At 41.2% G+C, this 23,082-nt stretch overlaps 1 protein-coding gene across 1 annotated transcript in view; it reads left to right on the top strand.

Annotated features, from left to right (window-relative positions):
- FNDC3B (fibronectin type III domain containing 3B) overlaps positions 1-23,082 on the top strand; it is a 183,690-nt gene that overhangs the window by 25,242 nt on the left and 135,366 nt on the right. Inside the window, exons 2-3 of the mRNA XM_005525084.3 lie at positions 11,737-11,875; positions 19,682-19,757. Coding sequence (XP_005525141.1) covers positions 11,765-11,875; positions 19,682-19,757 — 187 coding nt within the window. The 5' untranslated portion in view covers positions 11,737-11,764. The remainder of the gene's footprint in view (positions 1-11,736; positions 11,876-19,681; positions 19,758-23,082) is intronic.

The following is a 23,082-nucleotide window of genomic DNA, read 5'->3' as shown; positions in this document are numbered from 1 at the left end:
TGATAACACCTGGGTGTTCCAGCTTATTCACACAAACTGAGTGTGCCTCAATAGAGCTCCCCGGGAATAAAATCTTGTCGGGTCATGTGTCAGTTCTGTCATTCAGGTAAAATTGAGCACAACTAAATTTGACTAGGAAAGCTTTTTTTCTTGCTCAAGTCCTGTGCTGATGCGGTCAGAACCCTGCAGGCAAACTCCTGCATTTGCTGATATTCTGATGTTTCTGCCTCCACTGTCAAAGAAAAGCTGCTGTCAAGCCACATTGAATTTTTCAAATTTATTTATATACATATATACTGTATTTGTATATTTGACCTCAACTCAGTGTAACATTCTTTGCTTCATCAGGATTTCTATGAGTTTTTCTTGCAATAGGCAAAGTGAGATGCAATGTCCAGGAAAAGCTGAAGGCTGTCAGGGCATGTAATGGTAAAATCTTTTATATTTATTAAAAATACTGTAGGAAAAAAACCTCCAGAGAATTAGCCTTTCTTGTAGTTTCAGTCTTTTTATCACTTGGCTTTCTTCCAGTTGAGTTATGAGATGGGTTTTCTTATATTTGAAGGACTTGTATCTTTTGTTCTCACCTGTTTATTGACATTCTGTGGGTGAACTGTATATTTGTACCTTTTCCCCAAATCCCCAGAACTGCTTGCTGTTAATTTTCCCCACTCCCATATGCTAACCAAGCCCATTTCTTGAAATTGAGGTTTACATATTCTAGGAGGCGAGGCTATTTTTTTTTCTGTGCCTTTCTGAAATACTTTAATTTTTGAATTCTAGCTGGAATTATAAATAAAAAATTTATTAGAGAACATGGTAGGGTTTTTTTAAGTTTCTTTCCAGAAAGCTGAAATCCTGTGGATGGTTATTGCTGAAGATTATCACAGTCAAAAAGATTTTGTCTAACAAGACTCAAAGACGAGCTGTGCTTTGTTAATGATGAGTTTATTTCTGCTCGTCTGCTCTGAGCCTGTACAATGGATCTACCCCATGTTGTTAAGTGGCAAACAGGTTGTTTATGCCAGCCAGTGAAGCAGACAAGCTGTGTGATGTATCCATGGGACTGGGAATGCTGTTACAGAGTCAGGGATAGGGAAAGATGAACCCTGGTGTCTCCCAGAGCAGTAACAAAAGTGCATCTGTCTTAGAAACGCACAAACTCTTTTTTTTCCTCATGACAAAACCCCACTGATGCTTAGTAAGACCAACCTGTGCAGAGAACAACTTGGAATAGCTGCCCAGGGAAGTGGTGGAGTCCCCAGCCCTGCAGGTACTGAAAACATATGTAAATACAGCATGTAAGGACATGGTTTAGTGGCACAAATGGCACTGCTCGGTTAACATTTGAACCCAGTGGTCTTCATGGTCTTTTCCAGCCTGAGCAATTCTGACTCTTCCTTTCTATGGATTTCTTATCTGTATTTGGATAGACTCTGTACCCTGCACCTCTAAAGTTTGGCAAGTGGTTATGGAAATTAATTTCCCTAAGTGTAACAAGGGAAAATGAAACTTCAGGTACATGTGACATGAAGCTTGAAAGTTGGTTTGCTTTCTGCTGCTTGTCTGTTTAAGTTTTTTTGCTTGACTGGAATTTTGTCATCTAAAGGATGCGTAAAGTTCACTTGAGCTTCAAGGGTTTAATTAGCTTCATTGGAGCTGTGTGTGCTTGTATCAATAGGGAAATAAAAAAAAGCATGGCTGTGCCCTTTTTGATTAAATACAAACCTTGCATTAAAAAAAAAAAATCAGTTTGCAGGAATTTACTTTCCTTTACTTAGCTCATCCTGGTTCTTACTATTGGCTTGTATATATGTCTTGACTTTCCACAGCTTTTTTTGAAGCCCCTTAATAATACTGCTCATACCTGAAAGCTGTAGTATCAAAGTCAATAGGTGAAATATTAGGAAACTTTAATTAACAAAGACTTGTAACTTAGTAATGAGTAACTCCTGTAACTGGTAGGATTGGAGCTGCTTTTAACTTCACCCAGGGTGGGAAGAGCATCTGTCCTGCTGGCACCATGCCTTGAACCTGCCTTTCAACCAACACTTCTGGGTTTGGTGTAGTTTTAAGTGCTGTTGGTTTCATAATTCATAAGACAAGCTGTTCAGTACTTAACTGTATTTAGTATTATTAAAGACCAATACAGTTTATTGAGAATAATTTCATTCCATTGCCTGAATGATTTGGCAGAGTATAGGAATGATATTAGAAGGGTGAGGATTCAGAATTCAATTGGATACAGACCACCTGAGTGCTGGGTGACCCCACTGGATTGTCCTTGGTGTATAAACAGCACTTTGTTTTTCTGTCAGTCTCTGTTGCAAACTGTGCCCCACTTCAGAGAGGTAGCAAACCCCAAAGGTTTTCCCTTTTAAACCATTTAATTGATAACCTGAGCTTTCTAGCTGCAGCAGGTGGCACATTCAGCATAGCATAGGTAAAGACTCTTTGTCTTCCCACCTTAAAGAAAACAAACCCCCTAGTATTATGCATTTAAAGATTTGGGGTTTTTTCATTCATTGATGCTTTATTATTATTGGAGATAAAAATCAGATACCTGGAGTGGGAGAGGCTTTTTTCCTGTAAGGTCCAGATACCAAAATTACTCAGTCAAAAATGGAATAATGACTTAACTTTTTGTGTGTGATTTCTTTTTTTGCTGGTGAGTTTCAGGTCTTTATTTAATAAAGTAATTTTCTGTCTATCTCCAATTAGGAGAAGCCTTCATAGGTATCATACTGTCTTCATTTTCATGAAGCAGTTCAGAAAAGAGCTGCTTTCTGAAGTACATTCTGAAGAATGTACTTAATGTTCTGTGAAAGTGAAGGATGGTGTAATAAAGCTTCAACATTTTCTCCTGATCCTGAAAAGTTAGTGATGGGATTTGGGTGATGGGTCTTGGGTTGGTTTTCTTGTTACTAATGTGGTTTAAGCACTTGGATTTTGTGAGCACGATGATAATAATGGGCTCAACTTTCCTCCTCCATGAGAAACCTCTCCGGCAGCCATCCAGAGGTGCTCCCTTGCAGCGGCTGCCCCGTGTGAATGCCTGTTCTTGAATCCCAGGGTGGAATGGGAGATCTCTCCGGAGTGCTTTCCCACAATAACACAATGAGCCACTTTGTCAGCACAGCAGCGTCAGCCCGGAGTCAGGTTAGCGGGGAATGGCGACAGCAGCGAAGTTTGTGTTGCACAAAGGTGTGCTGAGACCTTGTTGGAAATGGGATTTGGTATGCAGGCTTTTCAAGAGCTGCAGATTGATATGATAGATAGCCCCCCCCCTTTCCTATGCTTCGTAGTTTAATTAGGGGTAAAAAAAAAGTAATCCCCACCCCATTGATTCTAGTAGATTCCCCATTGCACAGGAACTCCAGGAGAGATAACCAAGGTCTTTGTGGTATTATTGCAGAGAGATTATTATTTGAGAGAGCAGAGTTGAAGGGGAGGGTATTTATCGACAAATGCTGTGCTTATCAAACTGTAACCATGATTAATACTTTGGCTATTAAATGGAGGAAGAAAGCAAATAGATGAAGCATACCTGTGGCTTATCTGACTTTCACCTTTGTGCAAGAACGTCTCTTTGCATAGAGGTTCTGCTTGTGTCCCTGGGCACGTTCTTGGGCTTGCAGCCCTGGTCTGGGGGAATTCCGTACTTAATAAAAGTATTAGGAGTGCATAAAGATGTACTCTGGTGCAAATGTTTGCAGGATCAGGGCCCAGTTTGTAGATGGGTGTAGGTCTGGACTGAAGGGAGTTGTTCCTCCTCACACAAATTGCTTCAAGCAAATAGCAGGCTATTTTCCAATTGTGTTTAAACGTACTGAAGATCTTGCTATAGACAGTGTGAATTTTTCTTGCAAATTGCTTTTGTCAGAGGCAACGAAGAGCATAGAGAACCTGAAAAGGGTGATTCTTTAGTTAGAAAATGTGCAGTGTTGTCTCTATTGTGTAGAATGGCTGTCTGCACTTAGGGACCAGCCTGTGCTCTGGGTGGAGGGAGGGCTGTTGGCCCACTGTCATCCTCATCTCATTGCCCTGGTGATGGACCACAGCTGGAAGTGCTCTGGGCTTTCCTGCTGACCTGTGGAGATGCAGATGTCATCAAAGAATAACAGAGAATTGCAGAGTGGTTTGTGCTGGAAGGAACCTTAAAACTTCTTATTCTACCCTGGGCCATGGGCAGGGACACCTTCCATTATCCCAGGCTGCTCCAAGCCCTGTCCAGTCTGGCCTTGGACACTCCCAGGGATCCAGGGGCAGCCACAGCTTCTCTGGGCAACCTGTGCCAGGGCCTCACCACCCTCACAGGGAAGAATTTCTTCCTAATTATATGATCTAAGTCTACTCCTACTTTGTCCCCATCCTGTTTCAAGTGACTTGCGGTCTTCTAGAAAAGCACAGAGATGCTGAGTGCAGTTGAGAGTGTGTTGTACAGCTGGCAATTAAACAGCTCCCAGAACTCTCTTAACTCAAATGTCTCTAAGGGTGGACAAGCAGCAACAAATTAGTTTGAAATATTAATTGCTGCTTGTGTTTTTGGAAGTGCATAAAATAATTTCTCATGAAATGAGAAAAAAGCTTGAAGCAGTTGCTATTTTAAAGCCAAGTTGTGCCAAAAACAACACTAAAAATCACGGGAAGAAAGTAATTGGCCACTATTGTGCAAGAAGAGTTAAACTCAGCTTATGGCTGCTTAGAAGAATTACTGTGAAATAGTATGAGAATTGTGTGCTTGAAAACTTCTCTATTTTTGCAGCTACATCCCTCGTGAGTCCCTTTATCCGTCGTGATTAATATGGAGGAAGGTGAGGAAAGAAAGGTGTGAGAACAAAGAAGGAAAGGAATATAAATAGCAAAAATGACTAGCTTAATTTTCAGATTGAAGAAAAAGCACAGAAAAACCCACATGGTGAGACTGAGTTGTATACAAGGTGTCTCTGCAGCTTGCTCTTCTACCAGCAGTGCAGGCTGTAGCCATGGTGTGTTTGCATGTTTTGGAATTGATTTTTGAGCAGCAGATGAATTTGCTGCTCTAATACTATTTGCAGAAGCGAGAATGCTGTGGAACCATTGGATTAGCTTGTCTGCCTGTGGCTTTTCTGCTCAGCCACAGCTAATATAAGCCTAATAAAAATTTTGAAGGTCTGTTTCACCCCTGGTGTATATTATTCCCTTAAATCTAGTTCCACAAGGCTTGCACATGAATATGATGGCCTTCAGGCTCTGCACACCCCAGGCGTGGGTGGTGGTGGGAGGGAGGGCAAGCTCTCTTTTCCTACATGAGTTTTCACAAGATTTCCCTCTGGAAAACCAAGGTGAAAAACCCCTAGCTGGGTGAAGTTTTCCGTTGGTAAAAGGTTCCTTTGTGTGCCAGGTTGCTTTATTCCAATATTTCATCAGAGCTATTATCTGCTGATTAGTTGTACTTGCCCTGTGAAATAAGACACTCCAGCATGATGCAGACTGACTTGATATCCCCATTCCTGATGCTCATTTCTGGTACGTGTTTGAAGTTACTTGGTTATTCCATATCTTCCCAAGGTTAAGCTTGGAACCAATTTTCAATAGTTTTTCTGTTCCTGAATGACAAACATTTCCTATGAGGGATGTGCAGCTGGTTACAGCACAAATTTGTTGTTCTTTAAGATAATGGAGTTTCAAGCCTGGAAAATCTGAGGTCAAATTTTAGGTCTAAATAAATGCAAACTACTGAAAATCTTCATATCATTACCCTCTGGATTGCTGCCTTGGGAATCCAATCCAGTGTGGGGGAAAAACAGTGTTAACTTTCCTGGATCCTGCCTAGAATTGAATACTACTGATAATTCCATCTTCAGAGATGGAATGTACCATGCACATTGAAATGTGTTGTTGCTTAAAATAAACTAGAGGGGAATAAACCCACTGATTAATTACAGTGGTTAAGTTTTGAGAGGATGTTTATGCTTTTCAGCTTGTTGGAGATAGCATCCAGCTACTGTGGCCTTGTGTCTGTGAAATGGCACAGAGAGCAAGCAGCAGGCATTTCACTACCTCTTCATAAAATGCCAGTGGATTGTGAATATGTATTCCCTCTAATCTGTTTTCTTTTGTCATAACAGATTTTTAGAATTGTGTGTATTTCTTCAAAATTGTTATGAAGAAGCCCGTCTGTTTGGATGCTTCCAAATTAATCTACCGTGTTTGTAATTAAACAGAGAAAGAATGTGTTCAGGTTTCAGTGGCGCTTCAGACGGATGTGATTTAACTAAACTAATGAAAGCACATCAGACAAGACAAATTCCAGACTGTTTGTGCCTTGACCAACCATCTGTGCACATACCTCCAGGTACTGCTCATGTCTCGAGAGGCTTTTCTACATGAACAATTATTACCACTCCTCTTTGAAATGGAGTGGCAAGCCATGGCAAGAGTCTCTTGAAAGCAGCTATATTTACCACTCTGCTTTTCAGTGAAAATAGAATTGTGTTATGTATGTTTTAATTAATCCTGAATTTCAACATGTGCTGTACAAAATACAGTAGGCAAATGGGGCACTGTGTGAGTTCTCTCATCTCTTGCACATAAATTCCAGCATTAGCAGGAATGTGCAGAAGGAGCACTCCTCATTCAGAGCCTTCCCAGTGGGTAATAGACCCATATTAAATTCTTAGTGTCTAAGAACGTGTGTGTACAAATAAGACTATGTATACATATTCTCCTTGTACATACTAGCAAATTTTTTTCCTAGTTATTTTTCTCTTATTCAAAACATTATTCAAAATGACTCTAGAAAGCCACACATTTCTTCAACTGTATAATAACCAGCAGTAACATGATTTGGCATGCCAGAGTTTGATAGGCTTCTTCAATTGCACGTATAATGTCCTGAACAAAAGCAAATAATTTCAGGACTATTTCTCTTCACGGAAGAAGAATAAGATATGCTGCAGGTAATGGCTTCTGTGAATACTAAATGATTTTTTTGTTTTTAATTGCCATTCTATTTTACTGTATATCTTTTTCATAGTGAGTTTTTTCAGGGCATGTGTTTCTGAAGATTTGACCTCTGTGTGCCAATGTGTCCCTCTGACATGAACCTGTGATTCCATACATATTTTTTAACCATGGCAAGGCCCTTTTAAGTAATTCCTCATTCTTATCCTGGTTATAACAAAAGTGTTTGAGTGTTGGTGCAGGGCAGTGGATGGGGATCCCTCCTGTGTTCACTTCAGTTGTGCAGGTGATGCTGGAGATTTTGGGCTGGCTATGCTGTTCGGATGTGGTTTGGAGGATGCAGATCAGATGTCACAAATCCTTTCCTTTTTGGGTCAGAGAACTGCCAATTTCTGAACATTGTCACTGCAGAACCTGGTCTGGCTGGGGAGAGAAACAGTTGCCTTGTGACTGCTGGTCAGCAGGGCAGTTATCAACAGAGTTTGGCTTTTGGTAAGACCAGAGCTGGCTTTGCCCATGGCTGTAAAGTACTAAGGAAGCTTCTGCTGGTTTGGATTATTTCTCTGGCCGGTGTAATAGCCTCTGTGCAAGAGGAGCTCACCCAGCCCATACCATGGTAGAAGAGGGCTTCCTACAGTACATGTATTAAAGTAGTGGTAGAAAAGACCTGCTAGACTGTGTCACCCTGTGGTGTACCATCTCTGTGTCAGCTCTTTCATGGGGAAGTGGTAAGGGCTGTTTTTTACTCTGGAAAGATAAAGTCCTTCCATTTCAAGTTTATACTGCGTGTGTTTCAAGAATTTTTTATCAAGGCTAGGATTGAAGGTGGGGTAGCTTCTTACTCTTTTTGCAGTGTGTTCTATTCAGGCAGAATACCCCTAAATATACACTGCAGGAATAAAATGTGCATTTAGCACTGAATTTTAGTTGTATATTAAATAAACCTGGGTATGTGGCTCTACTTAGTATTGAAAACTCTCTGTCCTTGTTGTAGTACAACTTCTGTAATTCCAGATGATTGTGATAAAAAAGCAGAACACTTTGTTCAGGAGCTTTTAATGGTCTGCTGCAGGCAAATAAAAATCAAGTCTTTGCAAAGAGCTGTCACAGGACTCAATATTCACAACTCCTCTTGCTTCTGCCAGGTTCTGTGCATTTGTCTGCCATAGCTGGAAGAGGTTCTTTGGCTTTGTAAAAGACAGAAGGTAGGAAGAAAATCACAGAAAGAAAAATGTTCTTGGCTTCCAGCCCTATAAATATCATGGGTGAAACCTTCTAGGAAAAGTGGAATTGGGTATCTTGATGTGGTTCGCACTGCTTTTGGAATTTCAGGAAAACTGACGTAACCTGTTGGGTCATGTTCTTTGACCATACATGGACATTGCGCTTGTGATAGTTACGCTTCATTCTTCTGTGTGTTTGAATTTTCTCTATGGTGCCATGTGCAACTAATTTATGTATTACTAATTCACATATTGAATTAATTTAAGGAAATGGAGTCATCTCAGGGATCAGTAGAAGGTTGCAGTACTGAATTGGAAATCAAGTTTGCAACAGTAACTCGTAGACATCAAAAGATTTGGAACTTTGGGGACAGTGACAGCAAACTTGGATGGTTATTTCTTCCTTGCTCTTCAGCAAAGTGGAAAGCTGTGATTTCCATATTCCTGGAGGAAGCTAGACAGGCAGATGCAGCCTCTCACTCCATGTTGGCATTGTTGTAACCTGTCCCAGCCAAACCCAGGGAATGTAGACACACAGGAAATATCCTTTTAACATTTAAATATAGTCAGCTTTCTAGACAAAACCCCAAATTTGAGTTAGTACCTGAAAAAAAGGCTGTGGGTTAGTGTTTGGCAGTTCATATTTTAGCTAAGGAAGAATTCTCATATCCTGGAATGTGACCTGGCTCTCTGAGTCGAGTCTGGTGTGCTCTTCCACTGATGTTCCCAATTTGAAGGAAAAATAAACTGTTTGTGTTCAGACTTCAATTTCTTTGTATTAATCAACTTTGCATCCCCTGAGGAAGGAGGAACCCTGGGCTTTAGGACGAGTGTGAGAGCATGGCTAATAAATTTAAGTAGGATGTTTGAACAAATAAGCTAAAAAAGTCCACGAGGCTTGTTTCCAAAGGGTTTGGCTTTGCAGTGAAGTCTGCCAGTCTCCTGGTAGATGTCTTAACTCTGCCTGGGGTACATCTTTGTGAAATACTGCCAAAAATTCCAGCCAATGGCTGCACCTTGTAGCCAGTACTGCTGCTGGTATCATCTCTGGTGGGGTCATACCAGACCTGGCAAATAGAGGAAGCCCTTTTTATTTATGTTTTCTTATTTTTTTTGTTTTCTCCTTTCAAGTGAGGCAAGCGTAGACATGGCTGTAGTGACAAACCATTAATAAAGCAAAAGGAATGTAGCTGCAACACTTTAAATAATGACACGTAGCAAATAAATGTCAACATATCCGTTGTTGTGCCTGGAATGGAAATATTACTAGGAAAATATGTTGCTTTGAGCTATAGTATGGGGTTTCTTTTCCTCAAGAAAATAGTGTCAAGAAAATAGTATGATGCTTAAACTGGTAAATCTCAGCTTTTGGATTCAGACTAAATGAATGTGTCATTTGTTTGGGGATTGAGGTTTTGTTTTGTATTAGTTTAAATAGTTTTTATGAATGTTGTGTTCTCTACAGATAAACTTTAAATGTGATTATATACATTTGTAGACACACCAATTATAGATGCATAAATAACTGCACATATAGCCAGAGTAGTTGGAGGTCCAACTGGCTATTGACTAAATCAGTCTGTTTCCATTGAAAGCTATTAATTTTTGTGCTCTCTGGTGTTCATTATTGAGCTCTTTCAGCCCTTTTAATCCCAAGCGGCTAAGAAATGGTCCAAAACTCACATATGCTCTTCTTCCTTGTTAAACAAACATAACCCTCAAAAAGTGACGTCGCACTCACTGCCCCACTCCTCTCCCTCCTCCACCCCCAAATCCCAACACCTGTGAATATTGTTGTTGGACTTGGATCTTTCTTGAAATGAAAACCTGAAACTGTGAATTAATGAGAAGCAAAAGCTTTAGGATGCACCATCCTAACAACAACTGTATCTCAGGCTTCTGGAGAACCTCTGTCCTGTAATTGAGTCTTGGATGAAAGGAGGGATTTAATTTAAAGGTGGATGAAAATACATTGCCTCTGTTTATGTCTTCATGAAGTGATGATTAGAAAAGTGGTGTTTTCTCACCGATGAGAACAGTGGAAAGAGCTGTGAGAGTTGTGCTAAATTTGGTACTGAATTAAATTAAAATGCTGGTCTTGAGCTGTGTGGCTGGAGGTCACATCGCCAGGTTTGCACATCTTCTGAAAAACAAATGTACCTTCAGCCTTCTGGTTCTGCTTAGATGTGAAGGGGCCCACTTGATGACAGTGAGGAGTTAGATGTGATTCAGTCTGTGTGGGCACTGCCATCACTTCTAAATCACGTAAGTGCTCCTCCTCAGGAGCTGGAGGAGCAGCTCTTGGTCAGGCTGATGTTTCTGATCATGAGGCTGTGCAGATGATGGGATTACATTGAGCTCTGGGAGAGGTTGATGAAAATGAAGGCAGTGTATTTCAGCTAAAAGATTTGAAGTCTAGCAGGATTTGGGGCTGAGGGGATATAAGATTTGCAGCATCCATGGAATGGGATGCTTCAGCCCTGGTGAAGGTGGCTCAGTCCTTCATCCCCTTTGGAGCAGCTGAATTAAGCTCCTGGTTTATGGGTCTCTAGTTATGTCCCATGCTCTTTGCCAAAAATTCCCCTTTCTGTAGCTGGTCCGCTCTGATCATCTTATGCTAGCTGATCACCTATGGTGCCACTTAAGTCACAGCATATTTTTTTCCTAACTTGAATTTGGGATGTATATGAAATTATTCAGGATAACTTTGGGATTCCTTGGCATGAGAGGTACTAAGGAGGCTGTTCACCACTGGACATGTCAGGTTACTTTGCTTAGGAGTTGTGCAGAAGTTTAGATAAGCTATGTGATGAGATCATCCATTTTATTCACTAGAGCTGTGTTATTGCCCCATAAACCAGCATGATGATACCCTTAACACTGAATTAAGACTTATTTTTACAAGGCAGCTTCTCATGGTTTTACTGATGCTCATGTGTCGCACCAGTTAGCTGTGAAAGGGGGGAGGGTGTGCTGGAAGTGATGTGTGATTTTTCACAAATCCTTATGTGATGTCATTGTTTTCTGTTGCCCTTCCTAGGACAGGGTGTTCAGAACATTGAGGATGTGCTGTTCCTCCTGCTTCAGCAGAAGCCTTAATCCTTTTGGGTCGTGATTAAGTGGAAGTCGGGTGTCTGGTCTTTGTTTTGTAGTGGTAGTTCACACTGTTTACAGGGCCCTAGAAAGAAAATTAAGGTGTTTGGCTTTGAAGTGTGGCTGTTGAGTGAAATTGCTGTAACATCTTAACTGTGTGGATGATGTAGTTCCAAGAGCTGTGGCAGCAAGCGGAATTGTGATTTAAGTGTCTCAGAACCTGCCCATTTCATCAGTGAGGGCTGAGGTTTATAATTGTGGGAAAGAGTGGGAATCTGGCTACTTGGTTTTTGGAATTCTTGCATGGAAACTTGACTTCCCATGCTCGAATGGTTAAAACCTCTGTTCAGAGCCTTGAGCTCCCGTACGCCTCCTGCTACAAAAGCAGGGCTCCTGCTTAAGCTCCTGAATGGCAGAATGACCTGAAGTACAGCAGGGTTTTTGCAGGGTCTTTAACTGATGTTTTCTCTTGCAGGAAGTCTGTTGAGGAAAATTCTCCATGAATGTACGTCACAATGATGATGACCGACCAAATCCCGCTGGAGCTGCCGCCGTTGCTGAACGGGGAGGTGGCCATGATGCCTCACATTGTGAATGGCGATGGATCACAGCAGGTCAGAAACTGCCTGGCTTAAATAAACTATTTCTGGGTCAACAAGATACTTTCAGGATGGGGAAAATAGTTTTCCATAGCATTAGGGATTGCAGAGTATTTCCGGGGATGTAGACATCTGCCTTTACGCTGAGGAGACATTAAAACAAATATTTAAGTGTACCATGAAATTGAATCTGTTTGTTTGCATGTGTGTTCATTGAAGTAAAAATAGTGGAATTGAAACTGTGGCTATAAATGCTGTCTATTTGAGGGCTTTGCAGAAAGTTAGTCTTATGATTTACTTGTGCTGGTTCTTGTCCAGCCATTTTACTAGCATTTGTGGTGATATTAAGATTTTGAAAATGCTGAGATTAGAAAAAAAATGGAAATAACAAAAGAAATGGAGAATAGCAGTGATGTCTGCTATTCTTTGCTTATCTGAATATACCTTCCCCAGCAGGCCTGTGTACTACCCTGTGCTTCATTATAAGAAGCAGATGTGAATTTTGAGTGGGTTTTCAAACAAAGGCAAGTTTACAGTTGCTTTTATTTTTTTTTCTGGGAGATACTCTCTAATAAGCTTTAACAGAAGTTGGTAGAGTGATCATAAGACCACAGTGATGCCTTCATGACACAATACCTGGGGGTTCAAGCTTGTGAGTGGTGGGTTTCCAAATATGTCATCTGGGGTCAAGGTGTTTCTTCACAGAACATCAGCCCTTGCAATATTTATGTATCGCTCAATTTGGTTCTCTCCTCACATGAGAAATTTCAGCAAAGTATTGTAACGAAGGTAGAAGCAAGCTGTTCTTCTTGAATTGGTATAAAAGGTCATTCTGTTACTTCTTGTTCCCTGGATCATTTGTTCCTCCTTCCAAGCTGTGTTTTGAGCTAGGGCAACCGCAAGAGGAAGAATAATTTCTGCTTTCCTGGTGAGATTCTAAGTCTTTTTTAGTTATCTGAAATCTCATTATGATGTAGATTTTCATTGTTGTGATTAGCTTGGTTTTTTTTAAATCATTTTTGCAAAGTGTGCTTTGACATGAAAAAATAGAAAAGAATTATTTTGGTGACTGTATTTACCAAGCCCAATGTTTGTATGCTTAGATGAAGGAACAGTCCTGTTCACGCTGGAAGGGATAATTGTTCTTTAAGTATACACTTTCCTCCTAGCTGGAAACCACTTACCAGGTCAGACTGTCCTGTCAGTGGGTCCTTCTGTATTACAGAAAGAATAAGTGAATTGTTCTGAGCCCTCCTTTGAGATGGTGCTTTAAGCCAAATCTTTCAATTTCCCCATCTTTGATGATTCAGCAGCCTGGCTTGGCAGATGTCTCTGTTGCCTTTAAAGTAGTTTCTCAGCTAATGTTTTGCATTAAGAAGAATTGCAGGTGCACTGGAAGCCCATTGCTTCTTGCTTTTGCTGTGTTATGCAAGCACAACTCAGTAGAACAGTTCTGGGCCGGGTCCCTCTTCTGTGTGTTTGCTGAATGATGCTTTTAGATCTCATGTCCTTATCTCTTGAAGTACCTGTAGCTGAAATACTTTTCCATGGGATAGTTTTTCCATTGGACTTTTTCGGCCTCTAGTCTGGATGTGCCCTCATCTATTGCAAAGCTTAACTACCTCCGTGCTTTATAATTTTCATCCTGAGCCTTTCAGTGGTGTCTTTGTTTTTTAAAAGTACAGGTCTAAAAATGGAATGAAATTGGAATAAATGATTTGTTTGATCTTTGCAAATGTTAATTTTGTTAAGAGAAAATGTTAATTGCTCTTAACATGGAAACAAGTGTTAAGTGTTTGTTGAAAGAAGTTTATTTTAGTTACTTGTAAGGTGGGAAGAACCTTCAGGATAGATTCACATAGGAATGACTTTCTTAAGAAAGATGGTTTATATGACTCCATAAATAGGCTCTAGCCTTAGGAGGACACACATTTACAGGGTGTAATTACAGTCTCCATTAGAGGCTGATGGTGAGAAAGCATCATAGCAGAGCTGGTGGAAGACAAGGAGTGTGGAGCTTTCCAGGCTGCAGTGTGGCCAGCAGGCAGGTCAGTGCCTTGTGCTTTGGGGCTGACAGAGTGGAGCTTCTGATGGGCTGCTCTGGGCACGCTGGCTTTGCTCACCCTCATGTGTTACTGGATTTGTGAAGCCTCAGCTGTGCCAGCACCACAGAGCTGCATTAGGAGCTGTGCCTGGAAATGCTGAGCTCCAGGGAAAAGCTTTTCCTCAAAGGACCTGTTCTTATACACGTAGAATAAAGCAGGCTGGAGCTCGTGAAACACCTTGGCCTTGCCAGCAGCCAGCTGGAGAGTGATGCAAAAGGCAAATCTGCCAGTGAACAGGCCTGCAGTGTAAGGCAATTGCATGGGAACTTCCACTTGCTTTATCTTCCTGAGAGTAAGGGCTGCAGAGCTGCACAAGGCAGGGCAAGGAATGTCTCTGCTTGCTTGACAGTAATCCCTCTCCCTTAGACTATCCAAAATGGCATTTCTAGCATTTGTTTTTGTTTTTTTTTTTTTTAGTTTCCCACACTTTATTTCCACTACTGCTGACTATGTTTAATGCTTTCATGTTGCTTCCAGAGCTGTTTCTGCTTCTAATCCACTTGTAACTCCTTAGGGGATTCAGGGAGCAATAATTAACCTTTTGGTCCAAGAATTTCAATGGTTTCCTGTACGTACTCCACAGCAAGCTCTAAAAAGCTTGGAGTATAAAGTGGAGGGGCAGCAAGCTGTGCTACAGCACATCTGTACAGAATGTTGGGCTAATTAGTTGGGGAAGTTTTATTTCAGCTTGGTTCACTCATTGCACCTGCAGAGGTGCAGCAGGTTTTCTGCTTGCCTGCTCTTTGTAAAGCTGTGTTTACCAACCCTGTGGTTTCACCACTTGGCTTAAGGTTAGGCACTGCACATAGTGCTGTGTGTTTGTTCTTGTCTTTTAGGGTCACAGGCTTTAAATGAGGCAGACAAGAGTATGGCTGAATGAGGAACAAGATTTGGTACTTTCCTGTAGCATAACAAGTCTGTGCACCTTGCAAATAACTGAAAGCACTTTAGCTGGGTTTTTTACAGAGCCACAGCACCTGAACTGAGTGAATGAACTTTCTGCCAAAATTTAGTTACTTCTTCATGGTTTCTCAATTTATTAATTCGGTTTTTTTTTACTGCTTCTTTGGTGTGTGTATTTTAAGGTTTGATAAATTAGGAGGTTCAGAATCTGCAACTTGTGGGTTTTGCTCTAAAGAGCACTTATGGTAAACTAGCTGAATTGCTTCATGCCTCTATCAATACCTCTATTTTTTCTCCAGTCAAAAAATAAAAAGGTTAAGCCCAGACACTATTTTTGAAGTAATAATTTTAATAAGTCAGCTTTATTGTTTAAGATGCAGCATATTCCCTGATTTTTCTTACTGAAGAGATGCTGAAAGTGTTTATCCTGATTGCTCTGTGTGATTGAGGCATGTGTTCTTGAGAAGAGTATTGAGCACAGAATGGTGTGAGTTCCCTGGTCTTTCCTGTGGGATGCAGCTGGGAATTCATTGGGATCTGGGGCACAGTCTTTTGAAGTAGATAACAGGATGGATACATACAAGTGATTGTCTTGTTTTTCTGTGTTTTGTTGTATGTTTTCTTTTCCCAAAAGATGCAATGCATTCCGTAAGTTATGTGCTGTAGAAATTGTGAATACGATATATTTTAATGGTTTAAAGCATTTGTGAGGAACCTGTGGCTGGATCCCAAGTGTTGCCTACGATGTTGTATTCCCCAGCTGTATGAAGCACGATGTATCTCATGGAAGGGAAAATTCACCACACTGGAAAATTGTTTAATTCAAGTTTTTAATAAGCCTAAACCCTGCAAGTAGCTCTTTGACCTTAGCAAGGAAAATGTTCTCATAAGGGGGAAATAGTTTAAGTGAGCGCTGGGACTGAATTGCACCACATGGAGCAGGTGAATGTCACCCTGCTCACTGCTGTGAGGGGCCTCAGAGCAGGTGGGGGATGATGGCCTGACTTGAGTGTGGATTCTCTTCTGTGGGCTTAAACTCTTGCAGAAGTAAACCAGTAGTGTATAAAAGAGATAATAGTGTATGCCCTTGGTCCATATCAGGTGACATTTCTGCCTTTGTATGAGAGTGTTTTCCCACAGTATATATAGTTTTATACCGTAGAGTGGTTTGGATTGGAAGGGGTGTTAAAGCCCATCTCGTTCCAGCCCCTGCCGTGGCAGGGACACCTTCTACCACCCCAGGCTGCTCCAAGCCCTGTCCAGCCTTACTTTGGACACTGCCAGGGATCCAGGGGCAGCCACAGCTTCTCTGGGCCTCCACACCCACACAGGGAGGAAATTTTTCCTAATATCCAGTCCAAAACTTCCCAGAGTCAATTTATTTATTTCTGAACCACGGCTTATGCCTGCATTAGCTTTGTGGGCACTTGAGTCTCTTCCCCTGCTTCCCCTGGCCATGGGAGTTGGACAGTGGGAGCAAGGGAGGCACGAGTGACACGTGCTTGGCTTGTCATGAAAACTTAGTCTGGATGTCCTCTGTGGGATTATAAATATTTATAGTAGCTATGCAACTTAGTAACATTCATCACTCAACAAACATGACTTCCAATAAAATAGAATGACATTCTTATATGCAAAATAAATGCAAGAAGAGCATTATGGAGATAACAGGATTTCTCTGAGGATGCAGCAGGTACGTCTGGGCTTCAGCACCAAGTGGATTAAACTGCTAAATTAAAGATCCGAGTACTTTTTTAGGGGGAAGAAAAACCCTCTGGGGTTCTGCTGTTGACGCCCTGCTCCCAGCTGTCACATGCTCCAGCTTTTTGGATGGGAGGGAGGCCAAGGACTGAAAGTGGGCTGGGATGACCTCGGACATGAGACCGCACCCTGGAGATGCTGCTAGCCAGCAGTGAGGGCTCCAAGTGACCCTTCAAGCTCTTCTCCTCTGTTGCCATCTCCTAATTGTGCTTGCTTGGGATGATGAATATTGGAAGAGGCATAGCACAATTAAGTATCATCTGGGTTTGTTTTCATTAAAATAGAGATGTTATCTTTACACTTTTTTTATTACTTTCCTCAGATTTTTTAATTAAAAGCTTTAGAAATCCGGCGTTCTTGTGAGGATCCCTTGTGTGAAAGGAAAGAGGGAAGCTGAGTTCCAGGCTGCAGAATATGGTTTTGTTCTTTATGAGGACGTGGGGAAAAATAAATCATGGAATTAGTTTTATATACTCAGTGTGTGTAAACAAAAGAGGTTGCAGTGTGCTTTGCCATTATTTGTTTCAGGCAACTGGGACAAGTCAAGGGTGTTGGCTGGAAGGTGCCCCATGTCTAACACAATATGTGCTGGCATTAATGGTTTGGCCTCAGCTCTCCATCTCTTTGGTCAGTGCAGTGCAGTTGTGAGCTCTGAGGGGCTGTGTGCAGCATGGCGTGACTGCAGAGGGGACTGGCTTGTGGGGTTGATTATGTGGAACACCCCAGTACCTCGCTTTTGGGAAAGGAGGGGCTGGGTTGCAGCTTCTGGAAGGATCTTGCCTTGAGGAGCCTGTTTGCTGCTCCTGGGTCTGGGGCCACTTTGGTTTCGTTTCCTCTCTGTGTGCCCAGCCTTTGCTCCATGTTGACCCACATCAGTCACACCTTGGCTATTCCTGTTTGCTCTTGATATTGCTGCCTTCCCCCAGCAACAGCTTGTAGATGTTTTCTTTGCCTCCGGAGGTGGCTGATGTGAGCATCTGTCAACAAGGAGTTATTTTCATATCTATAACATTTTCGTAGAAGCTGCTGTAGATCAGTCCCAGGCTCTGCCCCAGGCTCGTGATGGGGGGACAAGGCTGTTTGGCTGCTGCTCTACAGGAAACAAATTTGTTTGTCTTAAAACCCTGTGTGCTTAGGCAAGGATGCTGCTGCTTCATTTTTTTGACCGTCAAAAGCAACAGCTGTGATTGGGGATATCACCTTTTTTTAATGCAGCACCCCAAGGAATTATTTCGAAGGGACATCTACAGGTGTGCTAATGTGGACACTTGTGCTGGTGATGGACTCCTGGGACAGGAATTTTTAAATGGTCTGATAGCTCTGGGGTAGGCCATGTGCCTTGTGTAGCAAGAGGAATCTGTCTGTTCTGCTTCAGGGAGAGGATGGAGCTTTACATGCATGGGGCATCAGTCTTAGGGTCACAGACTCTAAGTTTTTGAGGAGCTGGACCAAGTTCCAAAGTTGTAAAGGGGTGTGCAAGGGCTTCTGATTTATGTTAATCAAGTTTGTTAGTAAATAACCAGCTTTAGAGCTGTTGGTTAAGACATGTAATGGAAATGAGCTGATGAAATATTTCTATTGTTTTTGGCCTCTTTGTGTTCTGGTTTCTTGTTGGTTGTTTTGGATTTTTTTATTAAACTGGATGACACTGCATTACTCTGCACTTCTTTTGACCTGATGCCCATGTCCTGTGGTGGATAATTCACGCCTATTCATAGCAAAAGAGCACTTAAATGCTGTCACTTAAATGTTGATTGTTCGGAGATTAGGGAGGGAATGGCTTTGTGCCTTTTATCTTTTCTGAACCATTTATTGTGCTCTGTATGCTGGATCAGATCCACCCTGATCAGTGCTCCCTGAGAAATGATTGCTGCAGACAACATAATGGCTTTCATATGTCATTTTCTGATTTCCAGCTTGTGCTTTAAAAATGTTGGTGGAATAATGGGTTTCTGTAGGATTACTGTAATTCAAAAGGTCATCTAGGTAATAATTATCTTATGCATTTGGCTTAAGGAATTCAGAAACACAACATGAATTCAGATTTTCTCTTTCCAGATTGAATGATTAAATTCTGCATGCAGATGTCCTGGAATATAAAGACCAGACCTAAATTTAGAAAGAGCCTTCACCAAAAAAAAATATAGATTAATCTTGGTACAAATTGAAAATTTAATTTATATCTTGACTGAACTTGTGACAAAGCAGGTAGCAGAAGTGTGTTTAAAGTATTTTATTGAAAGTTTCACAAGCAGCAAGGTGGGATAAATGGTCTCTAGTTCCCAGTGAAACTGTCCATTTAAGAAAGGATTCTAAATCATAGGTTTTAAACCCATTGTTTCAGACACCTGAAAATTAGTAAAGATGATACAAGATACGGTGAACTGGGACATATTTTGGTGCTTCCTGGTCCTTGTGTGATCCCATCATCTGCAGGATTCAGCAATGGGAGACTGGGGTGATAGTTTTATTATTATTTTTTAAAAAAATATATTTGTTAATAAATAGTTTATTATTAGGTTCTGTCTACAACTGTTGAACTGTATGTCTGCCTACAGGTTTTGCTTAACTGAGATCTGTTATGGTCAAGACTGAAATAAATATTTTTTAAAACATTACAGATCAACTCCCCACAGCAAAAAAGCTTTTATTCCTGTGAACTTGAAATCCCATTATGGGTTGGTGCTGCATGTTGGAGTTTATGCACTCTCTCTTCTCATGTGCCAGTGGTCTGAAGATTTGTGTCCTTAGCTACCAGCATTTGGCCAAGTTAAATACACCCTCAAGATTTTGGTGTGGAACTCAAAGCCATAATTCTCACCTGTGTGCAATCCAGTTACATCTCCATTTCAGCTCTTAAAATGCAGATAGTAGTTGGGTTTCAGATCTCTGCCCACTCTTGGAGTCTGGGACCCACAGGTGTAAAATGCCAGTCTGTTCCCTCCCTGCCTCCCCCCCTCTGCCAGGAAAGGGATAGCACAGATACTGTTTTCAGAGAAATTTTAATTTTTGGAGATTGCAGCGAAATAAATGTTTATTTTTCTTTCTGCAGGTCTTTCTGGTTCAAGTTAATCCAGGTGAAACCTTTACAATAAGGGCTGAGGATGGAACCCTCCAGTGCATCCAAGGTAAGAGGATACACAAACACATGGATGAGCACTGCTTTGCTTTATGGAATACCTGTTCTGTCATGTCTCCAAAAACGTGATGTGCAGCTCTGAAAATGCACTGAAGCACTGGGGAGGAGAACTTGCAGACGTGGCAGCTCTCTGTATTCTAGGAGTTCAGTATCTCAGAATGAGTCATGCATTTCTTGGAAGTCCAGGAGGATTTCTCTCTTTTATTTATCAGTCCCATCTTGCAGCCTCTTTGCATCTTTTCTGAGACACCCCCTCCATTTAAACAGTGGAAGGTGGGTGGCTCTTGCTTGAAGTTGTATCCCCATGGAAATGGTGAATTAATAGTTGTTTGAGATAGACGTTACAGAAGCTTCCCTGAACACCATCCAGGGTTATTTGGTCTTGATGAGCAATAATAACAGCAATTTAAAGCTGCTTGTTGAGATTTATAGCCAATATGCTGTGTGGTAAGAAATTGGTCCATGTGGCAATTAACAGAGGAATAAAGCTGGCTATTCCTTTTATTTGAGAAGAATGCTTTATTCTGGCTTAGTACATGAAAGATTTCCATTACAAATATAATTATGACCCCATTTATTTATGATTTTATTCATGCTCAAAGTGGTGTTCAGACAGTGTATTTAAATGAATGCAACTTGAAACCTCATGGTTCTGTATTCCCAGTAATTTAACGTGTTTGTGCCAATGGGACTTGTTTGGTACTCATCAGCAGTCTTTCATAAAATTGATTTAGAATTTCTAGCATGAGATTGTCTCCTTTTATTTGCTATAGCTGCAGTATTGACTGCCAAGGCTCATGTTTATTTGTATACACCCTTTCAGTTTGGCCTGAAAGTTCTTGATATTCTTTTCAAGCTAAAGCTTCTGATCCTACTTTATTGTAAAATATTTTTATTGCTGAACTCTGCTTCAAACACAGGAAAGCACCTGTGTTGCTGTTTTTTGGTTTTTTTTCTTCTTTTGGTAAAGCTGCTTTTAGCATGCAGTTGTGGGATGTAAAAGTGATCTATTGCAGTAGATCTGTTGTAATCAGCCTGCAAATAAACTAAGATTTGGATTTGTGGCAGTTCTGGTTTTGTGCTCTGAGGTTATTATAAAAGACAGGCTTATTTTGTGTGCAGTGTTTTTGGAAATTACACACCCCCTTGCTCCACAAAACTTAGTGTCTTTTTTCCCTCCTGTGATAGAGTTTTTGGTATATTTAAAGGTGAATGTATTCCCTATACATAGGGCAGCACTCAGACAATAACAATGCATTTTCCAGTGCTCCCACATTGCACTATGATTAGCAGGATAAGGAATAATTTTAGCTCTATGTTAAGGCAGCATGAAAGTCTCTTTTTGGGCAGTGCCTCTTGGCTGGTAGCTCCCTGTGGAATAGATGATACTTGCTTTTTCCGTACTGCCACGTACTCGGGGTTATGACATAAGATGTGCTGCTGAATATTCAGAGTGTGAAGGACTGCTTTATTACAAATTGGGTGATTCTCCTGAGTTCAGGGAGTGAATGGTGTTAATAAAAACTTGAGATGTCATGCTTGGCAACACTAAATTCTTCAGGATATACGAAAGCTCTTCCCTTTGGCATGTGACTGTTCTGCAGGGACAGCTAACTTTGCTTATGTAGAATAATTTAAATTTTTTTTTTACTTTTCTGCTTATGACTTTTCATAAACAGCATGAAATCTTCAGGTTGTGCTCCTGGAGCCAGTTCTGGAAATCCTGTGAGCCCCACTTTGTGTCCAGAACCCTGTTTGGCTCCACAGCTGTGGTGTGGCTGGTGATGATGTGCTTTAGAGGACTGAGGCAAAAACAACTGAGAAGATGACTTAGTGAATCTTCATTTGTCTTATCAAGGTTGGAAGAAAGACACTTTCTTGAGTAAAACCTCTGTGGAATATCCTCTGTTTTAAACACCCTGAAGTGTAATTAGCCACTAATTGAGTAATCACTGTTTTAAGCCAGAAAGAACAGATGCACATTTGAATGTTTCTGATGTTTTGTAGTGGTGAGAAATCTCAAATACAAAATTTTTTCCCAGTTCCTGGGGGTTACAGCAGTAAGATAATCAGTGAAAACTTTAAAAAATAATAACCCCTAAATAATAAAAAAAACAGGAATAAATATGTATTTGTAACTGAGGATGCAAGATGTTGCAGCAAGTGCCCTCTTCATTCGTGGGGTTTTTTTTGCATATAGTTGAAGGTGATTTGTTTAAGACAATGATTTATAATCCCTGTAGATCATAGTGTGGGCCTGGATTAGGCAGCTCTTGGAAACAATATGGTGGCTGGGAGAAGTTCAGCTGGTCAGTAGGCATGGAGAGGGTCTATGGTTTCCCTGAGAAGACAGATTTGAAGAGAAAACAAATAAAAAAACCCCACAACAATCCTGGTTTTCCAGAGAAATCCAGCCCTTGAGTGCACAGTCCACATGGTGAATTGTTCAGGGAAGCATCTGAACAGTTCCAGGTGCTCTCAGCAGGAGCTGTCTGACTTCCTCAGGATTTGCCTTCTCCATCCCATGCAATAGCAGAGATGCTGTGCTATGTGACTTTGTAGCCTTTATAACAACAGCCAAATAAAGGAATAAAGAAAAGGGACGTTGGGGATTAATTGAGATGAATTTTTTAATAGTTGCTAGAAGCTGAATCAGGTAGGAGCCCGTGACCTGAGGCTGCCTGTGTGGATGGGAGGCACGTGGTGCTGCCCAACTGGGCTGTTCAACACCCCAGGGCTTGCTGAATGTTGGGGCTGGCCACCTGGCCTGTGGTATGAAGTGGAAACATAAAGCACATCCTTTATTCATGTGTGATTACATGGCTAGTCTTTGTTCCTTTTAACCCATGTGGGTGTTAATGACAAATTATTGGTGTGCTGCCTTTGGGATTTCCTGCTCGCCCAGTGCTGCCAAAGACCCAGAATGAGCCTGGGGCTCTGACTGCAAACCTGCCCCTCTGGGTGGTTCAGGGGAGGCTGGTTTAGGATCTTCATTCAGGGTCTTTGGAAGATGGAACATGTGTATGTGCTCTGTCATCAATATTTTAAAAGCTGCTCTTTTATATAAAAGTTTGACAGATATTTAAATACTTCATAAATGTGTCAATACTTGAAATGTTTCATTTCCTTTTCATATATTCCCATTTTATTTGTCAAAAACTCAGGACTTGACTGTTGCTAGCTCTGCAAGAAAAGGACAAGGGCAGGGCATATCCTCAGCCATTTCTCTACTCACCTATTAACTGTGGACCTTTGTATTTCCTTTGTATGAAAGATTGCTTCTAGCTAGTACTCTGTGGTAACCACAATAAATG

Source organism: Pseudopodoces humilis, chromosome 11 (genome assembly GCF_049639895.1).
Source record: "Pseudopodoces humilis isolate 2021_Gansu_Grassland_sample_001 chromosome 11, ASM4963989v1, whole genome shotgun sequence".
NCBI classification, from domain to species: Eukaryota; Metazoa; Chordata; class Aves; order Passeriformes; family Paridae; genus Pseudopodoces; species Pseudopodoces humilis.
The sequence above is the reverse complement of the archived record's forward strand: the minus strand, read 5'-3'. Positions and strand labels throughout refer to the sequence as shown.